The sequence below is a fragment of the Erithacus rubecula genome (assembly GCF_903797595.1).
Source record: "Erithacus rubecula genome assembly, chromosome: 20".
NCBI classification, from domain to species: Eukaryota; Metazoa; Chordata; class Aves; order Passeriformes; family Muscicapidae; genus Erithacus; species Erithacus rubecula.
Window position 1 is genome coordinate 719603 of NC_136672.1, and position 26586 is coordinate 746188.

General features: G+C 57.4%; 1 protein-coding gene across 3 annotated transcripts; it reads right to left on the reverse strand.

The window, feature by feature from the left end:
• On the reverse strand, positions 1-26586 carry PIK3R6 (phosphoinositide-3-kinase regulatory subunit 6). Of its 3 annotated transcripts, none has more exons than XR_013776465.1 (21): positions 26237-26586; positions 18035-18107; positions 17012-17095; positions 15408-15499; positions 13503-13571; positions 12938-13070; positions 11962-12031; positions 11418-11601; positions 10565-10712; positions 9544-9630; positions 8556-9018; positions 7890-7980; positions 7040-7156; positions 6426-6536; positions 4814-4904; positions 4093-4163; positions 3767-3857; positions 3334-3404; positions 1817-1929; positions 880-1190; positions 1-769 (listed from the first exon to the last, which is right to left on the reverse strand). XR_013776465.1 is itself a non-coding variant. In XM_079323152.1 (20 exons), exons 2-20 carry the CDS (start codon positions 18045-18047, stop codon positions 1034-1036), a joined length of 2265 nt encoding a protein of 754 aa, XP_079179278.1. In that variant the 5' UTR covers positions 18048-18107; positions 22103-22201; the 3' UTR covers positions 3-1033. The 3 variants fall into 3 exon arrangements, 1 of the variants encoding a protein (XP_079179278.1); XR_013776466.1 differs by lacking the exon at positions 26237-26586 and adding an exon at positions 22103-22283; XM_079323152.1 differs by lacking the exon at positions 26237-26586 and adding an exon at positions 22103-22201 and having other exon boundaries at positions 3-1190; positions 7881-7980.

Below are 26586 nucleotides of genomic sequence, written 5' to 3' on the forward strand. Positions count from 1 at the left end.
TCCTCACCCTCTCTGGACAACCTCTTCAGGGCTTGGTCACTGCACAGGGAAGAAATTAATCCCGTGTTCAGGTGGAATTCCTGGGCATCTGTTACCCAGCCATGTGCAAACACACTAGGACAACCGACTGGCAGTTTCAGCTTGGGTTTGTCTTAATTTTTTTCAATTGGCATTAAAAGGATTGCACCCTCTGGAATAAGTCCTCCATGACACCTATACAAATAATTTATCATCCATCTACATCATTTACAGCTGTACAGAACAAACTCGGACACACAGCCCACACTCCAGCCCAGCTTTAAGCCTTTGGGATTTTTGAGCATTTTCTTGGTGTGAACAAACTCCACAGTGAAGCCCCGAAGAGGCAGAGGGGTGCAGGTCACCCCTTAAACCCCCCATTATCCCAACAACAGCTGCTTGTGCAGGGGTTTCCTGATGTGCCGTGACCCTCCTGCCTCCCTTCAGGGACAGAATGTTTGCTGCCCAAGTCTGGCACAAGTGGGCACCAAAAATGTTTGGGTAGTGAGGTGAAAACCTAATCCCTGCTGGGCTGTGAGACATCTCCAAAATAAATATTGCTGCTGTCAGCTCCACAGGCACCACAGGGCAGCCAGCACCACCTGCTGTGGATCTTCCTCACTCTTCCTGAACAGAGGAGCTCAAAGCTTCTCCCTGACTTGTGCTAAAGGTGAAAGTTCAGTCCTGCAGCACAGCTGTGCCCTTGGCAGGGGTTGTCACTCATAGTCACACTATCACCAGCAGGGCACAGCTGTGCCCTTGGCAGGGGCTGTTAGCCATGGTCACACTGTCACCGGCAGGGCACAGCTATGCCCTTGGCAGGGTCTGTCACTCATTGTCACACTATCACAGGCAGGGCACAGCTGTGCCCTTTGAGCCTATCCACCTCTGCTGGGGCAGCTCTTCACACCACTGCCATTTAAAGTCACCATGGGTGGCTTTTAGCATGTTTTGTTTTCCCATGTCCTCTGTGCTGGCCCCATGTCCAAACTCTCACTGCCTTTTCCTGTTTCCTTCACTGCATGACTCCAGCAAAAGTGTTGATGGGCAGCAGCAGAGACTTGGGCAGGTACTTGACAAGCCCCACGTCCTCTGTTTCGTGAGGGCTGGATTTCATAGTCCTGGTCTTCTGCAGGCAGTAGCTGGGCTCTAGGCAGGGAGACACCTCCAGCCTGGAAGAGCACAGAGCACATTTAATGCATGTTCAGACCTGCTCTCCAAGCAAACCCCAGCTCTCTGCAGTGCCTGCTGGGGGAGGGCCCTCCCACTGTGGGGTGCAGCTGCTTTTATGCCTTTTCCACCTGGGTTTGACTGCAGAGATGACCTGCTGTATGTCAGTGTTTGACACAAACCCAAGGTGCTGAACCTGGTTCAGTGACTCAGGAATTCAGAGTTTATGTTGCACCTTGAGCCATCAGCACATCCCATGTCACTGAAGCTGCTCCAGGCACATTATTCTTGGCCATTCCTCCAGGGCTGGGTCCTCTCCCCCACCTGCAACTGCTGAAGACCCCCAGGTGAGGGATGCAGTCAGTGCAGAGAGCATCAGCATCATGATATAATTCATAATGTCTAAGCTGTTTGTCCCTGGAGGTGCCTGTTTTTCTACTGGTTCAATGACAGCACCTTTTGTGTAAAGAACCAATTTATTCCTCACACCATCACAAATGTAGGGGAGCCCTAGTGTTCCCTGGAGAAGGAACACGGGGGTTTTGTCATGGATGAGGATCGGGGCTCCCTGGAAGGCAGGAGGGGATGCAGGGCAGGTGTGCAGAGCCCCCCACCCTGGGGTTCTCACCCAATCACATCCCTGTAGGTTCTCCTGCTGTCCTTGTCCAGCTGCACTGTGAAGGGTCTCTGCTCTGGGCTCCTGATCTTGATATTCCTTGTTTTGAACCTGTTTGCCACAGCCTGGATGGGGAGAGGAGGGGGAGCCTGCTGAGGGTGTCCCTCCCCTCACTGGGCTGCATGCTGGGTGGGACAAGGACAGAAAATTACATTTCTCTGGTTTTCTTTCTAAACCTCTGATGTCACACAAAGCAAATACTTTCTCAGAGTTCAGAACCTGGCCATGTTTTGAAAGGACAGACTTTCCAAACTGGCAGTCCCTGCACAGCCCCTTCTGTGAGTTTGGGATGTCTGCTGTGGGCTGTGGGCTGTTCTTCGTGGCCATGGAGTGTCTCTGAGGGCAGTGGGGCTGCAGCACCTCAGTATTCCCAAAATCCAGGTGAAAATGAGCAAAATGTGCCAGCTAAAACCACCAGCTGGGAGTCAGAGGCTCTGAGACCCAAACGACCTAGGCACATTAATATTTAATGCCACCTAAACTGCAGTGCCACATTACCATGGGAATTCCTCTGGCAGCTACTGAAACTACCAAGTAAAAAAAAAAAAAAGGACAGAAGTCAAAATTTTAGCCCCCTGAATTCTAACAAATTCACCTCTGTGCACTGATAAATAGATTAGGTGAAGTTCCTGCTCCTCATTTTTGCTTTGTTGATTTTTTTTTTTTTTTTTTTTTTTTTGTGATCTCTAGGGGGATTAACATAGCACTGCAGCTGAAGGTGTGGAACTGATGGAGTTGATGGCAGAATACAGATCGTGCCCTGAACCCAAGGGGGGCCAAGAATTATTCCTCCGCTTTGTCCCTGTGGTCACAGAGTAACCCCAGCAGTAGCTGAGGCACTCAGGGGCTGCAGAGACAGGATTCAGTGTGGCACTGACCAGCAGGAATAGTACTGACCAGCAGAGATGGCACTGACCAGGAGGGATGGCATTGACCAACAGAGATGGCACTGACCAGCAGGGAGGGCACTGACCAGAAGGGATGGCACTGACCAGCAGAAGGGGCACTGACCAGCAGGGAGGGCACTGACCAGCAGGAGGGGCACTGACCAGCAGGGAGGGCACTGACCAGAAGGAATGTCACTGACCAGCAGGGAGGGTACTGACCAGAAGGAATGTCACTGACCAGCAGGGAGGGCACTGACCAGCAGGGACAGCATTGACCAGCAGGGAGGGCACTGACCAGAAGGAATGTCACTGACCAGCAGGGAGGGTACTGACCAGAAGGAATGTCCCTGACCAGCAGGGAGGGCACTGACCAGCAGGGATGGCACTGACCAGCAGGGAGGGTACTGACCAGCAGGGAGAGCATCTGGGGCTTTGGCTCAAACATCTGGACTTTTCCATGGAAAAGAATCACAAAACACCCTCCGAACAGGGTGGCCTCAGCACTTTCTCCCCCCTTTCAGGGCTGTCCCTTTTCCTGCTGCTGTAAGGGGTTCTGGCCCTGAGGATCCCACAGGTACTCACTGAGAAGGAGCGTCCTGCCAGGTTGTTGATCCTGATGATTTCAGTGATGGTCACACTCAGACAGCCCAGGTCTGTGGCACAAGCAGAGGGTTGGTCTGGGGCTGTGGCACAAGCTCAGCTCAGCCCCATGTTTGGGTGCACTGACTATGGGCACACAGGACTCCAGCAGGCTCCATGGGCAAAGGAATTGTCTGGGATCATGCTCAGGGTGTAAAGCTCAGAGGCTGTGCTTTGAAAGAGGAAGGCTGGAGCAGAGGGGAGATGCTTAAATCCTGTCTGAACCTCAGACATGTCATTCCTGAGAAAGCTCCAACCAGACCATGTGGACAGCAATATTCCTGTCACTGCTCCCACCCCGCAGCCCAGACACAGCTGGCACCAAGGGCTGCAGCCAGATTTACTGCATGGAGCAAGCAAAGCAGGAGGAACCCACCTTCAGCCTCCTCAGCAGGGATGGCTTTCATCAGCAGGCCAGTGGAGCGCAGGGACAGGGCCAGCTCCTTCTGTCTGTCACTCAGCACAACCTGCAGGCAAGGGGCAGTGTCCTGGCAGTGTCCCTGGCAGGGGGCTGGGTGTGGGGGAGCTGGGGACAGCTTGTCACAAATACAGGGTGAGCCAACAGGCTCACCACAGCCTCTCTGTCCTTGCCTGGAGAGCAATTCCAGACAAAGAGGGAGGGTCAGACTCTTTTAGGAGATCTGTGCCCTGCTGGGCATCCCTGGGAGCAGAGACATTGAGGGTGCAGGGAGCCCCCCTCACCTTCCTGTAGGTCACTGTGAGATCGATGCCAGGGCCATCCAGGCTGCTTTTCTTCTTGGTCGTGCTCAGCTCTGTGAGGAAGGAACAGGATGGGATTGAATTTCCCTCATCCCACCTGTCTGTGGTCAGCAGAGAAAGATCCTGCCATGGGCTGAGTCACCCCAGTGTCACACAGAAGTGGCCTTCTGTCACACTTTGTCCCCTCTGTCCCTGCCTTGGGAGCTGAGGCTCTGTGCCAGTGGGGTGGGCTCACTGCAGGCTCTGTGCCCAGCTTCAGGGACAAATATCCATTGGATTGGACACCAGAGTGAACTGATGGAGGAGCTGGATGGGGCTTCTGGAACAGTCCAGCCTTCAAGTGCTCTTGTTCCATCCCTGGCAACTCAAGGAACTGGATTTCTTACAGGAAAAACATCTGGCTGTGAAGCCCAGCTTGTCTTCTCAACTAAATCAGGACTCTGGTCCAACTCCCAGGTGCCCTGGAGCCAACCAAAGGCACAGACCACCAACCCTGGCTGAGCCCAGGGGCCAGCAGCCACCAAGGCTTCCATACAGCCTGATTTCCTGGGCCCAGGGTGGACAGGAAGGCTTTTAGGGAAGTCTGGTCAGGAACAAGAAATATTGGCCATGGCCTGGAGCTCTGCAGGCTGAGGGATGGCATGGGTGGGATGTGGGGATGGCAGGAGCCCTGTCTAGGTTGGGGCTGGAGGGACACACACACCTCTGTGAGGAGGGCTGTCCTGCACCTGGGTCAGGAGCTCTGTCAGGAACACATCCTCAGCTGGGTCCTGTGCTGGGTCCTGGAACAGCACCTGAAAGAGAGGAACCTCCCTGAGAGGAACATCTCTGACAGAACATCCCTGAGAGGAACTTCCCTGAGAGGAACCTCCCTGACAGGAACATCTCTGAGAGGATCATCTCCTCTGTCTCCCTGAGTTGTCACACGAGGCTTTTAGCTTCTCCAGAACAGCCAAGGTGGAGCTGGCACCTTTCCATGGCACTCTGGGATGGCCTGGCTCTGCTTCCTGAGCTCCAGAAGTGTGTCAGACCTTGCCAGGAGCCCCGGGGACCTGGCCAGCTGAGCCACAGGCAGTGTCCCCTGCCACTGGATGTCACTGTGCCCTTAGAGATGAGCCAGCTCCCAGCCACATACCCACATCACTGGGAGCACTTCCCCCAGGCCAGGCTGAGATGTTGCTGAGCTTCAGGGAATGCAGTTTCTCTCTGATCCAACCTAAATCTCCAGATCACTCCAGCCCTATGGATTATTTTCTTTTCATGGGTTTGTATCAGGCAAGGTGTGAAGAGCAGGGCCTGGAGAACCTCTGCCAGGCTCTCCTGGCCCCACAGCCAGCTCCTGTGGGACTTGGCTCACACCTGTGGGCAGCTTCCTGCAGCCAGAGAGGAACAGGGATGTCCTGAGCCAAAAGGGAGAACAGGGACAGTGTTTGTGGCCAAGGCAGCCTCACTCCCTGTGGGACAGGAGAGCAGCTCAGGGGCCTCTGTCTGAAAACCACATCTGGAGCCAGCTCCTCATCCCCTGCCTGAACCATCCATGCTCTCACTGCCAGGTTTTACCTGGAGGAGAGAAAGAGGAAGAGAATTTCACTAGGAAATCCAAATGCCCAGCCACAAACCGAGGCCCAGGTGCTCCAAGGACTGGCAGGCTGTGGGTTATTGGTGAAGTGGAGATGGAATTACCAAAGGAATTACCAAAGCTCTTTGCAAGCCCCATGCCAGTTTGCTCAGGCAGGGGCTCCTCCTGTGCTGCAATAGGTGCCACAGAAGGAGCTCTGTGCATCATCCTGAGCTTTGGAGTGGCTCAGGGAGGAGAGGGTTAATGTTCTATGCCAAATTTAACACTTCTTTGCTCTCCTATCAAATGTCAGGCCTCGCTCTGATACCATTTCAGAGCAAAGTTGGCAGGAAATAAATCAAACGGTGCTGCAGGAAACTCTGCAAAGCCCCTGCAGGTACAGGGAGCTTTTGGCAAAGCTGCTCAGCAAAGCCCTGTTTGCTCCCTGCATCTGAAGCAGGAGGAGTACCAGGGCTCCTGAGCACCCTGAACTCAGCAGAGCAAGAAATCTGTGACTCTGTGGGGGATTTCAAGGCTCTCTTTGCTGAGCTGAGATCCTGAAATGGCCCTGCTAGGATCACTGGCTCCAGCTGGGCTGAGCTCCAGGGACTCCTGCCAGGAGCTGGCAGAGAGGGATGGGCTGGGGGGAAGGAGGATCCAGGCTTAGATCTGCTGGGAGCCCCCAGACCCTGCTGGCTCTGCACAGCTCTGCCAGCCCTTGCAGGGCCCCTGAAGGCCCGGGGGCTGTGCCACCCACCTTGACAGAGTGCACCTGGAAGCAGACGGGCTGGGTGCCCATGCGGGCGTAGTAGGCGATGACATCGGTGAGGAACAGGTCGGTCACCAGGGCCCTGCTTGGTGATGAAGGCTGGGGGGGCAAATCACAGCTTGGGTCAGCCTCTGCCACTTCTCAGAAACCCTGCCACAGTCTCACACCTTCCTGGGCACAGAGTGAGGGATGAGCTGTCCTCTGGCCTCGCCAATCACATGGAGTGGGAGCTGCGCCCACCTCTCAGCCCTTTTTGTGTAGGCTGCCAATGCTGGCTCAAACTGCCAGGAAATGAGAGCTGGGGGGATTTCAGCAAAAGTTTTCTCTCTTGAAATCTGCCATTTCCTGTCCCCTGGTCAAAAAAACACATCACAGCAAATGGCTCTTGTGGGCTGGGGCTGTGTTAGACACGGACACCTCCTGGCAGGGCCCTGGGGAAGGTTTGCAGGAGAAAATCTCAGTCTGGGGATGGAGAGCCCTGCAGGACCCTGGGGAGGGTTTGCGGAAGAAAATCTCAATCTGGGGATGGAGAGCCCTGCAGGGCACAGACCCCTCCTCAGGTGCTGCAGTGTTTTTGGGAAATGGGGAGGTTTTCCTCATACCATGTTGGCCAGCTTGGGGATCATGTGACACAGGGTGTTGATGTTGCTCTCGTACCAGGGATCAGCCCTGCCCAGGTACCCAGCCACCTCACACAGCTCCTCGGGGTCCGTGTGGTCCTGCAGGGGAAACACAGCTCACAGTCACTCCAGCCTGGGGATTGCTTGCTTTTCCTGGGCTTGTATGGAGCAAAACCTGAAGAGAAGGTCCTGGAGAGCCCCTCCCAGCCACCTCCAGCCCTAAATCCACCTCCTGTGGGACTTGGCTTACATTCATGGGAAGCTTCCTCTGCAGCCAAAGAGGAACAGGGGGGTTCCCCATGTCAGGAGCCATGAGGAGATAGAGGGACCTGTGAGATTCCCCCATTCCTTCCCTTTCCCTGCTTCACTTCCATGAGGAATGAAAAGAAGGAATACTGATCTTTATAACAGCCTGTTTGTCAGGGATCACAGCCAGTTCTGGACCAGCTTAAAATATCCTAAATGCAATTGTTTGTTTACCTCTGTCTCAAGGCTGTGTGAGGGGAAGAGATGTGCCTGACATAACCTACAAGTAGAGACTCACAGACCTAAAAGCAGGGCCATGGCCAAGGAGGCAAAGCCCTCAACGAGCAGCAACTGCTTCCCCTCAGCACCTGGGAGGTGGATAAAGCAGCAGCCCTTGGCTAAACCTCACAGAATCCTCCTGCAGAGAGGCCTGAAGGCAGAACTAGAGGAGCTGTGACTCCAAACTGAGCCCAGCTCCCACCCTCCTCGTTCTGGGCCCAGGGCAGGGACGGGCAGGGGTTCCCGGATCCCCCCGCTCCTCCCCCGGATCCCACCCCCGGCGCTGCCCGGCACTGACCGCAGCGGCCGCGGGGTGGGGCTGCCCCGGCAGCACGGGGATGTGATAGAGCTGCAGGTTCAGCCTGGGCGTCAGGAACACTCGCCGGGCTTCCCGTTTCCTGAAATGAAAAATGAGATGTCCCGAAGGGAAGGGGCAGAACGTGGCTCCTGGGCAAGGCTGGGCAGTGCCAGGACGCTGTGGCTGCTCTGCCATCTGCCTCCCTCGCTACCTCCTTTCCCAGGATGTGCCTGGGCTCCCAAATCGAGCAAGGGGAGGTGATGGGGACGGTCAGAGAGTATTTTGTCAAGGCCTGGTGTCCCTGTGCACCCAGCTCTGCTCACCAGGCTGCCCACACGGTTACCCACCCCCACGCCACCCCTGGGGAACCAGCTGGGGACAGCCGGCTGGGAAACGGCTTCCCTGTAGAGTTTTCCCTTTTGGATGGGATAACACCTTGCCTCGTTTGTTGTTGGTTTAATCGAGCCCACAGACAGAGGGGAGGACTTGCTGTGTGCATCTCCGGGGCCAGGAGAGCCGCCAGTGGCGGCCGGGCGCATTTGGGAGACAAACAGCCGGGTCCCAGCCCGGCCCAGGGAGCGCTGAACCCAACCCGTCCCCAGGCACCCCGGCTGTGCCACCAGCCCGAAGGACAAAGCAGCCACCCTGCCCTGCTGCCCTCAGAGCCCCAGGCACCTGAGGGAGTGGAAGGCTTGTGCCAGGCGGCCCAGGATGCGATCGTCCCCCAGCAGCACCACGCGGGCGGTGTGCAGCCTCTGGAGCGAGGCCGCGGGCTCCGGGGACATTCCTGCCTTCCTGGGAAGCTTCCCGGGGGGCTTCCCCCCAGGGACTTTGCTGCCAGCCTGCAGCAAGGCCACGCTCTCCAGCAGGGACAGCTTCTTCTTGATGCCGCCCTTCCTGTGGAGCCGGGAGCGCTCGGGGTCCGTGGCACAGGGAGCGCAGGGGGCACAGGGCTCGTCCTGCACGGGCAGGTCGCGCTCGATGCCGCTGTCCGTGGACAGCACGGAGAAGCGGCTCTGCCCGCAGCAGCCGCAGTCGGCGAGCATGTCCTGCATCTCGAGGGCGTCCAGGTCCTGCCCGAGGCAGTCGGGCTCGCAGCTCTGCGACAGCGGGCGGAGGAACAGCACCAGCTCCTTCCCTGCGGGCACAGAGCAGCTTCAGGCTCAGTCCTGTCCCCCCAGCTTCCCCTCTCCAGGGACACCGCAGAGCTGAGATCTGCACCAGTGGCTCCAAGGGCAGTCAGCTCCTCAGTCCCACTTCCCACTGAGAGAGCTCCGTTGGGTTGGAAAGGACCTGGAAGTTCATCTCGTTCCCATCCCCTGCCATGGGCAGGGACACCTTCCACCAGAGCAGGCTGCTCAGAGCTCCATCCAGCCTGGCCTTGGACACTGCCAGGGGTCCAGGGGCAGCCACAACAAAGTCAGTTCACATCCTGCCCAGCCCCACATGCTTCACCCCTTCATGCCCCAAATCCCTTGGCCCAGCCCCAGCAGCCCCCAGGAAGGAAGGAGGGCTGGAGCAGGCAGCACCAATCTCCACGAGCCTGGCCTTGGGACAAGGGCTCCAAAACTCCCTGCCCAAGGGTCAGGGCTAAGTGGCCCCTGTGGGACAGGACCCCCAGGCTCAGACCCCACCCAGCTCCCCCCAGCCCCGGGGCACTCACAGAGCTGCTCATCTTCTGTCCACAGGTGGAAGCTGATGTTGGGGTTGGGCAGAGGGGTCCCCTGCAGCCCTTCCTGGGGATCATTCCCTGGGAAAACAAAGATGCTTGGAGCACATGCGAGCACTTCCCCACACAGGAGCACAAGCCCCCAGTGATGAGCACTGGCTGAGGCAACCCTGGGGCTCTCCCACTGCAGTGCTCCTGGCCAGATGTGAGGCTGTGAGGCTCTGCTCTCACAAACTGAGCCCTCACAAAGTGTCTACACCATTGGTGGGAGGGAGAAATGAACAGGGGGAAACTGAGACACGGGCAAGAGTGAAGGACCTTGCTTTGCAGCCAGCAGAGGAACTGCACTAGCACTGTGCCTCCAATGTACATAGTGATCTGAACTCTGGTCCCACCAGCACTGGCTCTTCTCACCTGTGAGAGCTCTGTGGCAGTAGTGGGACAATTTAACAGTCGCTGCCCCCAAAGGGTAATAGTCTTACCCCCCTAACCTCCCCAAAAGGTGATGGTCCCACCCCACTCACTGTCCCCAAAAGGTGATGGTCTCATGCCCCTCCCGGCACCACCAGCTGCTCTTCCCAAAATCTTGCACTGGAACACCCTCCAGCCTTCTGGGGAAGGGGCTGGGACACAGGGAGTAGCCAGCAGAGGAACCATGACCCCATTTCCTTCTGGCTACCCCAGATCTGTGAAGGATTGGGATTTTGTTATACTTTGTGTAGCTCCAGTGGCACCAGGCTGAATAGAGCATGGCAGGGATGGCAGGAGATGGCAGTGCCACCGTCCCACACATCAGAGAAAGGTTTGGGCAGGAAGGGACCTTAAAGACCATCCAGTCCTACAATTCCTAAATCACCAGCAGGAATTTCCGTTGTCCCTTTCCTCCGTGACAAATGTACCTTCCAGGGCCATGGAGTCACTGCAGGGAGCCTGCTCCTGCTGCTAAAGGGATGTCAGGGACACAGTGGGGACACGAGGGTCCCTGTGCCAGTGGGAATGTCTGGCTGGGGCTCACCTGCAGGCGAGGAGCCCAGGAGGCCGTGGTAGATCCTCTCCAGCCGCGCCGTGTGCTGGCCCCGGTCCCAGCCCCCCTCGCTGCCCACGCCCTCCACGGCCGCCACCACCTGCTGGAACCAGTGCTCCACCTCCCCTGGGGGCAGGGCCTGTTGGGAGAGGGCTGTGAGCACCTGGAAACAGGGAACGGTCCAGGGGCAGAAAGAGCAAATGAGTCCTGCAAAAATTGCAGGAAGCAAAAATTGCAGGAAGCAAAAATTGCTTCCTAGGGGACACAAATGTCCTCTTTTCCTCAGGACAGATGCTGGCTGTGCTGGCTGCTTAAAGCTCCTCTTCTGGCACCTTTGAGCTGATGGGCACCATGTCCCTTGGGGCATCCTTAGCAGTGCTGGCACTTGGGATGACTCTGGGGGGATGAGGACAGCAGGCACACAAAGGTGCCCCTGCAGTGGAAAGTGCCGAGAGACCCTGCAAATTTTTGGAGCAGACATTTGTGTTACTGTGGCCCCACAGCTCCTTCCAGGTGTTGGAGAAAATGGATTGAAACCTTTCCCCTGAGAGGTTCCTGCAGTGCCCAGGGGCTCCCAGAAGAGATAGCAGAGCCTCTGCTTCAGCTTAGCTGGGCAAAATTAATGCTCAGACTAAAGGTTCCAAACTCTGGCTCTGCTGTAGCTCTGCTTTCCATTTGAAGGGTGTTTGGGTTCAACCCCAGCCCAGCTCTGGGGCTGCTGGGGCTGGAGACCAGTGCTGAGGAGCTGGGGGGTTTCTCCACTTGCCAAAACACCTTTTGCTTCTCCAAGGTGTCCAGCCAAAGCAGAAGCAATGGAAAAGCCCCGGAGGAGCTGCTGCATTACCTGGAGTCGGGCCCTGAGGCCATGGATGTCACAGGTGTCACCCAGGGCTGCCTGCAGGGCGTGGGTGACCACACAGCTCATGCAGCCCTGGGGGCTCTGGGACACCTGGGCTGCCTCGGTGTCAGTGACCAGCACATTGCAGATGGCTTCAGGCAGCAGATCTGGGTCAGCAAAGATGAAAATCCTGGGGGGGTAGCAGGGTGGGGAAAGGAGGAGATGCAGTCACATCACCCACATCAGGGCTGGCAGGAGCAGCTCACATCTCACTTTTTCCATTGTTGCTGTTGATATTCCCCTTTTCCACCTGTCTCCCCACCAAGGGAACCTCCCTGCCTCAAAATAATTTGGGACATAGGAATGTGCTCTCCCAGTGCAAAGTTTAGTGAGGTACTGGGTGTTACCTAGCTGTGTCCCCCAAGACCACGTGGTTTAGGCCCAGGTTGTCTGTTCCAACCAAGAGTAATTCTGAGTGCTGGAAAAGGACAGGCTTCCCTAAGAGACTACAAAATAAAAGTACCAAGCCCTCCTGAGAGGCAGCACTCACTTCTCCTGGTAAGGGAACGGGGCGCTCAGCAGGCTCTGCTCGGAGATGACCATCCTTTGGTACAAGGTTCCTGGGAAGGGCAGAAACACACAGAGTGGAGCAGCAGAAATAGTGCAGCTTTCAGGGCAGCAGGGCTGCTTCCAGGTGTGGAGGCTGAGGATGGGGAACACCCACTGAGATGAAGTTAAACAACCAAGAATTGGGTCAGAGCTAAAAATAGCCAAAGACAAAGACAGGCCTTGCTCCAGAAAAAGAAATCCCCTTCTATTCTGGGATGATTTCCTGTGTTTCCCTGCCTTTGTTTAGGGCATTATAAGCTCAGGACTGGAGTTGGAGGCAGCCAACTGTCCCCAGGGCCACATGGGGAAGGTGTTTGGGGCATCTGAGGAGCACCAGGGATCTCTGGATCAGGAGAAAGGCACTTCCCCCTCCCCTGCCCAGGAGTGACGATCCATCCACCTGCCCTGGCCCTGGGATAATCTCCCCGTGCATCCCGTGGGGCTCTCAAGGGAGCCCTGCTGGAGATCCCCTCTCTCCACACTGAGGCATTCCTGTACCAAAAATCAGAGCCGTAAAGGTGCCTTTTGGAGCCCCAGCCAAAGCAGCACTGGGGAGGAGTGGTGAGGGTGGTGGGGGTGGGCTGAGGCTCCCCAGAATGGCACCAAAATTCCCCCCCAGGTTTCTCCTGTTTCACCTCCCCCTCAGAGAGTGTCTGCACCTTGCCCTGCTCTAAAGGATTGCTTTGAAAGGCTCCTATCAAAGAAAACTTTAACCAGAAGAACTTCAATGAGAACAGAGAAAAAGAACACTGAGGAAAAAGAAACTAGGTGTCCTTGGGTTTGCTTCCTCCACAGGGCTGTTCCCTGCAGCCACCACTGACAGCTCAGGGCCCATGGGGCTGGGTTAGAGCTGGTTTTATTCAGGCCACCCCTCAAGGGTCCAGCCCTTCCTGGTGTCAGCCAGGGCACCCCCTTACCTGGGGCTGTCCTCTCCACCTGCAGCCTGCTGGCATAGTCCAGCCCAATGGTGCAGAAGGGCTTGGGGAGGGTCAGCAGCCTCTTGCAGAAGTCATAAACCCTGGCACAGAGCTCGTCAGGGATGCAGGGAGCCTGCAGGGGGACAGTGAGATGACAGGCAGTGATACCAAATCTGGGGATCAGGTTGGGAGGGCACCAAATTCACTACGGATTTAAATGAAAAACATGGAGCAGAATCAGGTCCTGCAGTGGTTTGGGAACCTCCAGCAATGCACACTGGAGATTTGGGACACTTTTTTTTTGCCAGGTTGTGGCTGCCTGCACCATCAGGCACTGAAAGGTCTCCAGAGAAGGGGTCAGGTGGAAGGACCTGGCATTCTGTGTGTCTCAGGGACATGGGAAATGCACAGCTGAGCCCACCTGAGGCTTTGCTGCTTCCGAGTGGCTGTACCAGGTTGTGAATGGCCTCTCCTGTGGCCCCTGATGTCCCTGGCTGCTGCCCCAGTGAGGCCCAGGGCAGGCTGGTGTACCAAGGTGCAGGTCCCCCATGAAGGCACAGCTCACCTGTATCAGGGTGTACATCAGCGTGTGCAGCAGGGGGATGATGTAGTGCCGGAGGTCCCCTCGCTCTGCCTGTGGAGCAGAGGGCAGGGAAGGCACAGTCAGGTCCTGGCAGGATACTGGGCTGGGCAGGAGCAGTCCCAGAGCCCTCAGGGTATGCCAGGTTCTGTCTCTGTGCATGGGAATTCATATTGGCTTAGGGGTGATCCGTGAGTCGGGGTTTTAGGGTGGGCAGGATGTCCCTGGGGAGGGGCACAGGGCATGGTGGGAGGGGGTGAGCACAGTTTCTAACTGATGAGCTCATTCAGGAGCTCCTTTCCACTCCCATGGGGACACAAAACCTCCGGGAAAATCCTGTCTTGAGTTTGTTGGGGGTGGGAGCAGAGGGAGCAGGGAGGTGTTCCCATCCTCTGTCCCCACCCCACGGGAATCCAAGGGATGCTCCAGCCCCTCCCTGCACCCTGGTCTGGCTCTAACAACAGCTTCAGCATCGGGAATGCACCTGGGTAAAGCTGGGAAAGAGATTCCCACCCCAAAGATAATTCTGTCCCCTTTCCTCAGGGCTGCTGAGCTGATGGGTCCGAGTTAAATGGACCTGATGGCAGCAAAGCCTGAGAAAACATCAATAAAATGAAATGCAGGGAACTGCTGAGCTGGTATCAGCTCTGGAGGAACTCAGCCATGAAATTGTTAAATTATCATCCCTGCTTGGTGCTGATGGCTCAGAGCTGCTGAGGAGTGAACAAAAACCACAAAAGCCCCAACTGACAGGGATTTCCTGGAAGAGCTTCAGGGAGAGGAAGGGAATTGCAGAGCAGGAGGGATGACACTCCTCCTGGGCCAGGGAAAAGAAGAGTGACAGAGTGGTAACAGCTAGAGGGGAGGACTGGCCTGGCTTCTGCAGAGGAAAACAGCCCTCAGACCTCAGGGAGAGTCCCTGAATCCACAGCCAAGGGTGTTCCTGTCTGGATTTGTGAAAGTCACTGGATAAAATCCCTCCCCAAGGCACTGATGGTAGCTGAATTGCCACAGCACGAGAGAGAGTCTCCAAATAACCCCAGAGCTGCTTCAGAGGCTGGGATTGGGATTGGGATCACTGCTGGGTGCTCAGTGCTGGGTGTGTGCACAGGGACCTGGGCTGGGGCTGGGATTGGGATTGGGATCACTGCTGGGTGCTCAGTGCTGGGTGTGTGCACAGGGACCTGAGCTGGGCAGGCTCAGCAGGGCTGCTCCAGCCTCCCAGGTCAAAGGAGAAATAGCAAAGATGCAGAGAATGGCCCGGGGGGTTTCTGGACAGGGGACAAGGAGTGTGGACTCAGCTGTGGGGTAAGGAGAAGCAGGAGGGGAATGAGGGCTCTGGGTAAACTGAGGCAGGCTCAGAAGGAAGCAAAGGTGCTGCTTCTCCACAACACATCCCCAGCAGAAGACGATGTGAGAAATCAATGAAAGCAAAACCCATCACAGGTTCATCACCGATGGCTCCAGGGCAGGCTACAGGACTGGGTGGGGTGGAAATGAGAGATGTGGGGGAGGAATTTCCGTTCTACCTGAGGCCACAGAGGGTGGGGTGGAGGGAAGTTTGGGGTGCTTGGGAGGTTTTAGCAGTGGGAGGACTGCCTGCACAGGCTGCTTGCAGGGACGAGCCTGGCGGGTTCCTGCCTGGCTCACTGTCTCTTCAGAAACAAAGCCTGGCCCCTGAGCATGGCTGGGGCAAACCCTGGTGTCCCGCAGGGTTTTTCACTCTGTGCTGAGCCCCAGTGCCCAGCCAGGCCCCACAGCCCTAAAACTCCTGTTTGGGATGGAGTTGAGTCCATCCCTGTGCCTCCCCCAGCCCCAGCACAGAGGGGCCAGCCCGGCACCCAGGGCACATCTCTGAGGTGGCACTGCCCTCCCTGAGGTGGCACTCACCCTTTCCAGCTCCTTTACCAGGATCCTGACCAGCACACAGCTGGTGCTGGGATTCTGGTCGATTTTCTTATGCAGGGTCCAGCGCAGCATTCCTGCGAAGGGAGAGCCAGAGAAGGTCAGGCCACCAAGGGACGGATCCAGATCAGCTTTCCCAGGAGAACCAGGGACCTGAGCACTGGAGTCCAAAAATCCCCTCTGGGATGCTGCTCTGACATCACTGAGATCTAAACCAGCCTCCTCTGCCCCCTGCTTCCATCTCTGCCCCTCTGCAAGCGCCAGGCCAGCCCCTGCCCTGCATTGGTGTCAGATCAAGTTCTGGGAAACCCTTGGGAAAAGCTCCTGGAGACCCTAGGGCTGGGTGCTAGAGCAAAGCAAGGATGTGATTTTTGTTTCTTGTTCCTCTGTTTTTCTGTTTGTGCCCAGCTGCCTTCCCCACTGGCCCCAAGGAATTTGGGATCCTGTTGGTCCCAGCACTTGTCCCTGTCTGCCAACAGCTCACCCTCAGAGCAGGGATCACAAAACCTCTCAGCCCTGAGGAAGCTCAGCTCATTCCAGGCAAAATCAAATTTAATTAACTGTAAAATATCCTGTGTGCTCCAAGGAAAATCAATTTTTCAAATTTCATTAGGTTTCCCCAGGCTGCAAGAGTTTCATCCCCCAAACCAGCAAGACAGAGGAACCAAAGGATTCTTCAGGGACGAGTTGGGCAGGGCAGGGCAGGGCAGGGCAGGGCAGGGCAGGGCAGGGCAGGGGAACACTGGCGTGAGAGGGAGCGGGAGATCGCAGCTCGGGCTCCGTGAGCCGGCAGGGCTGGCTGAGGGGCGGTGCCACCCCTGGGGCTTTGCACTGGTGTCCCAGCATAATGCACGGCACAGGGTGGGCGTGGGCTGTGCAGGGGTGACAGAGGCTGCAGGGGGTGCAGGGGGTGCAGGGGGTGACAGTCACACAGGGTGACAGCCAAGAGGGATGACAAAGGCTGCAGGGGCTGTGCAGGGGGTGACAGCCACAAGGGGTGACAGTCACACAGGGTGACAGAAGCTGCTGGGGCACGGCTGCAGCTGATGAAGGATTTGGCACCTCTGGGAGAGGGTCAGGAAGGGCAAACGAGTGAAACCATCGTGTCCCCAGCTGGCTCTGAGAGGGGAGTGAGGGTGTTGGGGCAGCAGTGCCAGGGGAGCCCGGACAGTGCCAGCAGAACCCGGGCAATGCCAGCGGAGCCCGGACAGTGCCAGCGGAGCCCGGGCAGTGCCAGCGGAACCCGGGCAGTGCCAGCGGAGCCCGGGCAGTGCCAGCGGAACCCTGGCAGTGCCAGCGGAGCCCGGGCAGTGCCAGCGGAACCCTGGCAGTGCCAGTGGAGCCCGGGCAGTGCCAGGAGAACCCGGGCAGTGCCAGCGGAGTCCGGGCAATGCCAGCAGAGCCCGGGCAGTGCCAGTGGAACCCGGGCAGTGCCAGCGGAGCCCGGGCAGTGCCAGCGGAACCCGGGCAGTGCCAGCAGAATCCGGGTAGTGCCAACGGAACCCGGGCAGTGCCAGTGGAACCTGGGCAGTGCCAGCAGAGCCCGGGCAGTGCCAGCCGAACCCGGGCAGTGCCAGCAGCTCTCTTACCTCGGTCGCTCTGGCAAGAGGGGTGGTGCCCGTCCAGCTCCCGCAGCAATGCCCGCACCCGCCGCAGGATGTCCGACTCCACCTCTGCAAGGAACAACGGGGACGTCAGCAGGGCCAGCACTCCCAGGAGCCAGGACAGCCAGCCCGGGAGTGGGCACGGGGACAGAACCCCCCTCACGGCCCTCAGAGCCCAGAGCAGCGTTGGAAACACTGAGCTATGCCCAAGGCCACTGGAGCGGCTCGGGAGTGGCACCCCACGGACTGGTGGCCCTGCAGGGACACGTGGCAGAGGAGCTCTGCAGAGGTGATGTCTGAGCCATGAGAGCCTTCCTCTCCCCCCGTGCAATAAAAATCTCACATTAAATATAGAAAGGAACAAAATTGAACTGAAATTAAAAACTCAGAACCCAGCAAATGGGAATTATGCCATAAAGGACTATTTGAAATTTCCTGCTCTTTTCCTTTGTGTTTGTAATCACCAGGGGAAGCTTTTCCTGAGCACTTATATCAGTCCTGTCCTCTCCTCTTGAATCAAAGCAACCCCAGTGCTGAAGGTCCCTCATGGGGACCAGAGAAAAGAATTTGACCCAGCACAAACAAGAGGCACTTTGATCTAAAAACAGCAAAAAAACCCCAAAAACCCCCACCTCAGCAACAAAGAGCAGTGGCTTAGAAATTAAATAAAACCTTTCAGCATGACATCCTGACCCTTGGAGATCAACAGCATGTCTGAAACAGCATGAAAAGAGAAATGGGGGGAAATGGACGAATATACACATGAAATAATAATAAAATATAAAACTACTTTCAAACTCAAATGTTTTGTCAGATCTGAGTGCCCCAAACTCAGCAAAGCTTTAGGCTGCCCCTGCACTGCTTTGTGCCTCATTTCCCATCTTCCAGCAGCACCTGCCAATGCCATGCAAAGCATCCAGGTGTTTGAAGAGAGGAAAATCGAGGTGAAGAGGTGGGGGAGGGTTTATTCATTGGCTCCCCAGCCCCGGGGGCCTCAGCATTACCCACCTGAGCTCTCCATGGCTGCTCTGCACAGAGCTCCTCACGGCACTCGGGCATGGCCTTGGATCCGGGACCCTACCTGCAGAAAGTGAGGATACACTCGGCTCAGGTGGGGGTAGAGATCCGGGGCAGAATGAGACACAGAACGCTCCCTTGGGAGAGCACAAAGTCACCAGCTCCCCATGGGGCAGAGGCAGAGCCCTAAGGGGAAGCACAGGCTCTTTTGGGGGCAGAAATCCCCATGTCAAAGTTGATCCCATCAGGATCTTTGGCCTCCTGCAGCAAGGAGCTCCCCAGGGATGAGAGGCAGCACCACCGAGAAGGGCAGAATTAGGATCCTCATGCTCCCAGGATTTAAGAAATGCCCAACTGAAGTCAAACTGAGTCTGAAATTCAAGGTTCATCTCTGAATAAAAAATAGGGGGGAAAGCCTGAATTTCCATGATTTAAGATTTTTTCTGTTTAATTTGAAGAATTAGGGCCAAACTCCACTCAGGTAGTTCCTAAATCTGTAAATCTCCTTCACCAAATCCACCAACTCTGCAGCTGGAGGAGGAGGAGGAGAGGGGATATACATGGGAGTGTTCCTGCCATGCATCACTTGAGCACCTGGAGCCTCCAGAACCCTCCCCAGCCCCCTGTGGGCTCTGTTCCTGCCCCTGGAGCTGGAGAAAGGTGCTGGCACTGAGCTACACCTGCAGATTTCCATCACCCACCAAGCTCCAACAGCAGAGAGGGCAGGGGAGGAGAGGACACAGTGTGACAGTCCCCTGCCTTCCCCTGGCACCAGCACTGCCCATCCAGGCACCAGCTGGCTCCCCAGAGTGCTGAATCCCTGGGCAGAGCGGTGGGCACAGCCAGGAATGGGACGTGCCCGCTGGAATGCCAGTCTGGGACACAGGAGAGCCTCAACCAACCCTCCTCATGTCCAAATTCCCAGATAGCCCCGTGAATCCCTGGCTGCAGAAGGAAGGGAATGGTTCTCCCAATCCCCGCCGTGCACAAGGTACAGGCAGGAGGCTGGCACTGCCAGTCCAGAGCTCAGCTCCTGCTGGAAAAGCCCCGAAGCCCCGGGAGACCCCTGGCCCTGCTTCGGGCTCCTCTCGGCTGCGCTACTGGAGGAAGCAGCAGCTAAATGCGGCTGAAGGTGTCGGTGGCTTCCCACATCCGCATCCTCCTGGCACTGCGGGGGCGGGCGCTGCTGGCCGGCCAGAGCTTCCAAATTTAGCAAAGAACAACGTGAGCTCCGCCTGCCTGAGAAACTCTGGTTCTCGGTTCACCTGCCTGCTCCAAAAGGGCTGCTCTTCCTCCCTGACAGCAATGAACAGCTGGGGCTAAGCCCAAGGTGCACCTGCCTGCTGCCAGTGCTTGGGTCTCCCGGGAAAATTCAACATAAAGTGACAAAAACTGGTCCCCAGCACGTTCAGAACCCAGTCATGCTGTCCAGGTGAGGATAGACAGGTGTCATGGGAGAAAAGGATGAAATGGCACAGGAACAGGCTCTGAGGAAGAATGGGGTCAGGCAGGGTCCTGCCAGGCTCCAGCCACTGGTTCTTCCTTGGCTGGGACCAGCAGAAGAACCCAAATGAGCAGAAATTCCCCCTTTTCCCTGGAAATGTTTTTGATCCAAATGAGCAGAAATTCCCCATTTTCCCTGGGAATGTTTTTAACCAGCAGAAGAACCCAAATAAGCAGAAATTCCTACTTTTCATGGAGATGTTTTTGACCAGCACAAGAGCCTAAATGAGGAGAATTTTACCATTTCCCTGGGATGTTTTCTGCCTGCTGTGCTCCCCGAGGCTGAGGGTACAGCTCCATCCCAGATCCCAGCAGGGCAGGCAGGGATGATGCCAGCCCAGAGGAAGGAGAGCCCTGGGCACCAGAGCCCCCCACTCCAGCCAGCCTCTCTGTGTGCCACTGCCCTCCTGAAAGGATCCCTGGCACGAGGAATGGGAATTGTTTCCATTTCTGGGCATGGACCCTGCACGGTCCCAGAACCTGCTGGACTCAGCCCCTACACCTAGGAACCCCTCCCTGCTCCCCAGAAGGCTGGGAAGGTTCCCTGATCCCCACCAGGAGGGTTCTCTGCTCTCTGTCCCCCTCCTCCCCTGGATCTGCTCCCTCCCCTGCAGCAGACATGAGGCACAGCTCATCCCATAACCGGGTGTTTTGCTGCCTGCCAGCTCAGCAAGACCAGAGCCTTCTCTGCATTCATCCCACTTCTTTGCAGAGCTGCAAATCTCAACTTCCTCTCTGCAATTCTTAAAATACCCATGGCATCAGCTGGATTTTATTTCTTTTGCAGGGAAAAAAAATGAAAGAGGAAGGGCAAGAAGAGAAATCGCAATTCTCCATTCAGATTTCAACAATTCTGAGATTCATAGTGGAAAAAACCTTAAATGACCCCAAAGCCACCCTCCCTAAGAATTTGGGGAAGTTTCGGGGAACACCTGGCTCTATTCTTAAAAATAAGGGACTTGGGGGTGAAAGTGCAGCTCACCCGAGACACTGGCAGAAAAATTTACAGGTTAGGGGGAATTGCAGGGTTAAAGGGAATCCTCCTGTTCCAAACTATGGGGGCTGGAGACAGTGAGAGCAGGACCTGGCTGAGCACGGGGCACTGAGCACCTCACAAACCCCTCCTCAGCCCCTCCTCTGCAGGGCTCAGCATGGGATCCACTTTGTGCCACTGCTCTGTCTCAACCCAACTAATCCGAGGTGAAGTTCTGTCCCACTTCGGGATCCTCTAGCTTCTGCCTCCCTCTCACCTCTCCATGTCACTGATCATCCCAAAGAAGCTCCTTCCTCCTAAGCAGGGAGCCTGTTTGCTCGAGTTGAGGTGTGCACAAAGAAATTGTCACTTCCCTCCAGGATTGTCCCTTCCTAATCTTTACAGGCAGGGAGGGACACTGAGAACAGCACCCCAAGTGCTGGAGACACCACCCCAAGTGCCCTCTCACTGCTCTGAGGGCTGATCACAAGCACCAAAGACATTGTCACCAGATGGATTCCAGCAGAAACAACATCAAACATCAAACATCACCCTGTTGGCTTTGGAGCATGTCTGGAGGGTCCTGGGTGGCAGCAGGTCACTGTCCCCATAGGGTCATCAGTCCCCACTCAGAGCCCAGGCTGGGCTGCTCCTTGTCCTCCACCAAGGACGATCCACATTCACTCAGCCCTTGTTAGGAACCTCTGGAGGAACAGCTCATCCCTGCAGGAAAGCACACCCCTGTACCCACAAAAGGATATTTCTCTCTCAGCCCCATGGCAGAGGTTGAAGCTGAGCCCTTTGTGAGCTGAACTCACCCCTTTGGGGTGACTAAAAATCCCATTCAGAGGGTATGTGTCCATCCAGGTGAGCCACTTCAGCCCCACCGTGGATAGAAGTGACTCAGGCTGGAAATGTGGGGCTGCACAGGCTCCCCAAAACCCTCCTGCTCTGTCTCACAGGCTACCAATACTGTCAGAAATCACTAAACCTCTACCCCAACCCCCCGGCCAGGTGAAACACAAGAGGCACAGAAATAGCTGAAGCAAGGCAGAAATAGCTAAAGCCACGAAAGAAAACCTAACCCCAAACCCTTGGGTGGTGGGAGCTGGGCTGGCAGCAAAGGAGGCTCTCCTGGGAAGCTCCAGCCTCCCCCAGGAGGCTCCAGCCTCCTCCAGGATCCTCTCTCTGCTCCCGGCACACCAAATGTCAGCACCGGGAGCGGGGCTGGCTACAGCCAGCCTGGAGGATGTCCCTGTCCCCGCTCCCCGTCTGCCCGTGGACAGCGGTGCCACAGCGGGACACGGAGCACATTCCCTCGCTCTCCGGCAGTTATATTTATCCGCTCCAAAGTCACCTCCCCACGCCTCCTGCAGCCCGTGGCCAGTTAAAAATTCACCGTGCGGGCACGGCTGAGCTTTCCCGGCGCTGTTTATCAGCCCCGCCACCGAGAGAGAGAGAAAAGCCGCGCCTCGCCCCGCACAGGAGAGCGGCTCTGCCCTCTCTCCACCCCACCTCGGCCACCGCCCAGCCCCAGCCCCTCCCGCCCTGCCCAGCCGAACAAGGAAGGATCGCGCAAATACCATCGGCTGGATGAGCGAGAGCTGCAGCGCCGGAGTCCTGCGGGAGCCGTGGGGAGAGCTCAACCCGAGGGGACACACGAGCACATGGGCTCCGAGAGTGTCGTCACGGCACGACAAATGGCCTGGGGACAGCCCAAATCCGCCACCCCTTCGTGCCGCCCTCCCCCGTCTGCCCGCGGCTCCTGCGGGCGAGGCTGTTCTGGAAGCGGCACATCAGAGCCTGGCACGGCTCCGGGCACCCAGCCCGGGCTGCCCCCTGCAGCCGGCACGGCTGGAGCGGGATGGGATGGGATAACGGGATGGGATCCATGGGACGGGACGGGACGGGACGGGACGGGACGGGACGGGACGGGACGGGACGGGACGGGAGGGGATGGGATGGCAGCCAGAGGGGGATGTGGAAGCTGAAAGGCTGTGTTCCCCTGTCCACGCTGGGGATCTGACATAGCATCCTCTGGGCTGCCCCAATCTGCAGCTGAGGAATGGTTCCAGCAGCATCCCCTACACCCCTTAATCCCCTACACCCCTAGTCCCTTAATCCCCTACACCCTTCCATCCCTCACACCCCTCATACCCTCACCCCAGGCCAGGCTGCAGCTGCAGGAGACCCCACCAGAGGCAGATGCTGCATCCTGTTTGCTCCCTCCTCTCAATCCCTGTCTGTCTGCCAGTGCAGCCTCCACTGTCTCTGGTCTGGATCCTGAGCTCCAGCCCAGCTGCACAGCCCAGGTAGGGGAGCAGGACAAAGCAGCTGTCCCTCCTCCAGCCCTCCTGGCTGTGCAGCTCCAGGGTTCCCTGCACACCCTGGCCAAGGATACACAGCGAGGGCAGCGCCTGCTCCTCTTCCTTCCATCAGCTGCCCTAAGGGCTCTCAATTCAAATGAAAACTGGGCAAAACTTTGGGTACAAGACTCAAACCCCACAGAAAGATGCCCTGTCTCCTCTCTGGCTCTTTTGGCCACACTGCTGGAGGGGACAGACCTGCAGGAGAGCTGGGAGCACCACGTGTGCTGGGGCCCAACCTGAGCCCCACTCCTGCTCTGGTTTCCAGTTTTAACTCCAACCCTGACAGAGCTCTGGCTCCAGACAGCTCTGAGATGGAAGTAGATACTCTCCCTTGGGCTCTTACTGCCAAGGAACAGAATCTCAAGCCCAGACTCAGCTTTCCAGCATCTCTTTGAGGCTCCATTTCCCTGCTGGCTGCTCTGAAACAGGTCCTGCCAGGGGAGCCTTGCCCATGGAGGGGGAGAGCATGGCTGGCTCCTGGGGACAGTTCAGGAATGAAACACCTTCACTGGCACTGCAGAGGGGGTTCACCAGCCCACCAGCTCTGGATGAGTCCCCAGGCCTTTGCTGAAGCTGTGGAAGTCCAGCAGCTTCCTGGACACCACCAACTGTTTGGAGACTTCCTTGCCAACGTCACATTTCATTCTTCCTAAGGAGAGGAAAGAATTTTCCGGAAACAGCAGCTTTTTAGATTTAGCATCTCTTTCCATCCCCAGAGTTGACTTTGGAAAAACAATCACAGGGGAAACGTATGAGTGATTTGAAAGCCACTGCCAGGATTGTGTTCACAAACAGCGCAGGCAAGCACTGTCCACCTGAGGGGAAATAAAAGCAGGGAGAGCTCAGACTTCCAAATGTGGCCAACCTGGGAGTGGCCAGGCTGCTTTCCTGGGGTGGCACAGATGTTCCCAGCCTCCCTCCAGACCCATTCTCTGGGTACTCCCTCCCCTGTCAGGACTGTCACCTGCATGGTGACACTGGGACAGACCTGCACTGTCACAGACATCTGTGTCACCAGCTGGGACAGAACACTGTCCCAGTGCCCTGCTCTGTGCAGAGTCACAGGACTGTCCTCTCCATAGCAGAGGAGCTTCCCCAGCCTCTGCTGGGAGCTGCCCTCTGGCTGCCACAGTGGAGGAGACTTGGGGAGGGCACAGGGAATCACCCGGGGTGACAGGAGGAGGGTGACCAGAGTGACCACAGACATGTTGTGTGTGGCACCCACCCCTGTGGGCAGCAGGTGACCAGGCAGGGGGTGCTCTCTTGGCACTGTGGGGACAGAGTGAAGTGACAGCTGCTGGCAGGGAGGGCACAGACAAGCCCTTAGCAAGGAAGGGATGAGGGTTTAGGGCTGCACCAGGACAACGAGGTCCAAAAAGAGATTTAATTACAGGGCACAGGCACCAACAGCCCCTTCTACTTTCAGTGAACACCCCAAAACGCCAGTCTGGCCTGAAGAACTCCAGTAGCCTAGCCCTCAATCAAACCCAGCCCAGCACAGATCTCTGCCAGCATCTCCCCTGCGCCCTCCAGGTTTTTGAGGTGTGTCACACCTCAGAACAGAGATATGACTCAGCCAGCTCAGCCCCTGCCTTCAGAGCATCCAGGAGCAGCAGCACAGCTCAGCAGAGCCAGAAAGCAACAGGGAAAGCAGCCCCTGAGAGCTCCCAGGCCGGGTGGGAGCTGTGCCAGCCTTAGGAGGGAGGGACTTGGCCAAAACAGGGCTCTTCTGGGGTCAGCACCCTCCCGAGGACTTGGAGCAGAGAAGTCCAAGGGAAAATCAGAGTTTGGGTACCAGGGAGGGGTCCTGCCCACATCCCAGCACATCCAGTGGATGAAGGGTCACTGTGGCCCTGTAACAGCAGCAGCTGTGCCCACAGCTGGGGGAGACGTGGGAGCCTGAATCCACCTGAGCTGGGGCACAGGGAAAACCCAGCCAGGGGACACCCCTGTCACCCGAGCAGTGGCGCCAGGTCCCAGCAGGGCTGCTCTGAGCTCAAGGGATCCCAGGGGGAGCCCTCTGAACACACAGGGAACGTGGGAGCTGCTGCAGTGGGGATGTGCAGGCTGGTGCCTGAACAGGAGCTGGTCACGGCCCTTCCATGAGCAGAGATTCACTCACTTGGAGGCAAAGTGAGAAAGCCATGTTTGTGTCACAGATCAACCTGCACAATAAAACCACAGCTGGCTGCCTGTGCCCTCTCACCACAGCCAAGACAAGTCTGTGGGATACTCAGAGGTGATTAATCACTCCTGGAAGCTCAGGGGAGTTAGTTCTCTTGTTTGAGCTCGAGTTTAGTCAAGAGGAAGAATCCCAGAAGGGCAGAACAGTTTCAGTTGGAAAAGACCTCCAGGATCACCAAGCCAAAGTTTTCAGTGAAAGATAGAAAGGAAAAAGAACTGCACAGGTACTTGGAGAGCTCCCATGGGAGGGAACAGCACCGCAGGGAGGTAAATGGTCATGGTGAGACGGCTCTGAGCAGCCAGAGGATGCAAGGAAAGAACGCAGGGCAGGAGGACTAAGCCCTGCCTGCTGCAGAGTTGGCTCACGTGCATTTGTTTGCAGCTCAGGCCCCGAGCATGCAGATTTTTGCTTCCTTTCTGGACGGGGCCGTGCTCTCTGCTCGTTATCGCCGCTGCCATCGCTTTTTATTGCCCTGTCACTGCTGCTCGGGGCCCCAGGGGACAGTCGAGGCGCCGGGCCAAGGCCAGGGGAGCTGGGCGGCCACACGACCACACACACAGCCAGTGCCGGCATGTGCATCACCCCGGCCGTGCCAAAATCCCCGGCACAGCCTCCGGGGGTGGCACTGGACAGGTGACTGTCCCTTGCAGCTGCTGTTCCGCACAGAACAAAGGCAGCCGGCACGAGCTGGTGTCTCAGCAGACCCCGGGATGGGCTGGAACTCACTCCCTCACCCAGCCGGGCTGTAGGGACGGCCGAGGGCCGAGGGGCCAGAGCAGCGGAGACACCAAACCCAGCCCGTGTCCCCTCCGGGGCACGGGCAGCAAAATCCCCGCGCTGCTGCCTGGAACAAACCCAGCGCCCAGCAGGATCCGGCCGGCTGGCAGGGGAGCTGGCACAAATACTCCTGTAGCAGCACATTCCCGAGCTCCTGCACCGCCGCTGCTCCCTCCCGTCGTTCATCCCGAGAAAAGGACTGGTTCTGCCCCCATCCGTGCCCTTTCAGGTCCTGTCAGCCCTGGCATGCAGCGCTCGGGCACAGGACGCCAGTCCCGAGCTAAGCGCTCCGCGGTGACAGGGCAGCCCGAGAGCAGCGGAGACAGGGGCAGGGACAGAGGTGCTCACGGCCGGAGCCGGCAGCACCGCGCCTCCGAGACTCTTACCTTGCTCAGGGCGGGCACGGGGGGCCCAGGGGGTCACAGCCCGCCCGAGGGCCCGGCCAGCGCGGGGGGCACAGCAGGGTCCCGCCGGGGAGGGACATCGGGGGGCCGGCGGAGCCCCGGCCGCTCCCGCGCTCTGCAGCCGCTTCAAAGCCTGCAGGGCAGAAAGGGAAGCGCCGAGTTATTTCGAGACAACTTCCTCTTTCGCTGAGAAGTCCCCCCGTGACGGAGCTGTCCCCGTGTGGGTCTCTGTCGCCCGGCGCTCCCGGACGGGCGGGAGCAGGGAAGGAGACTCAGCCCCGCCCTGGCTCCAATCCCCTCAAACCAGCCGCGCAGGTCGGGCTGTTCTGGGA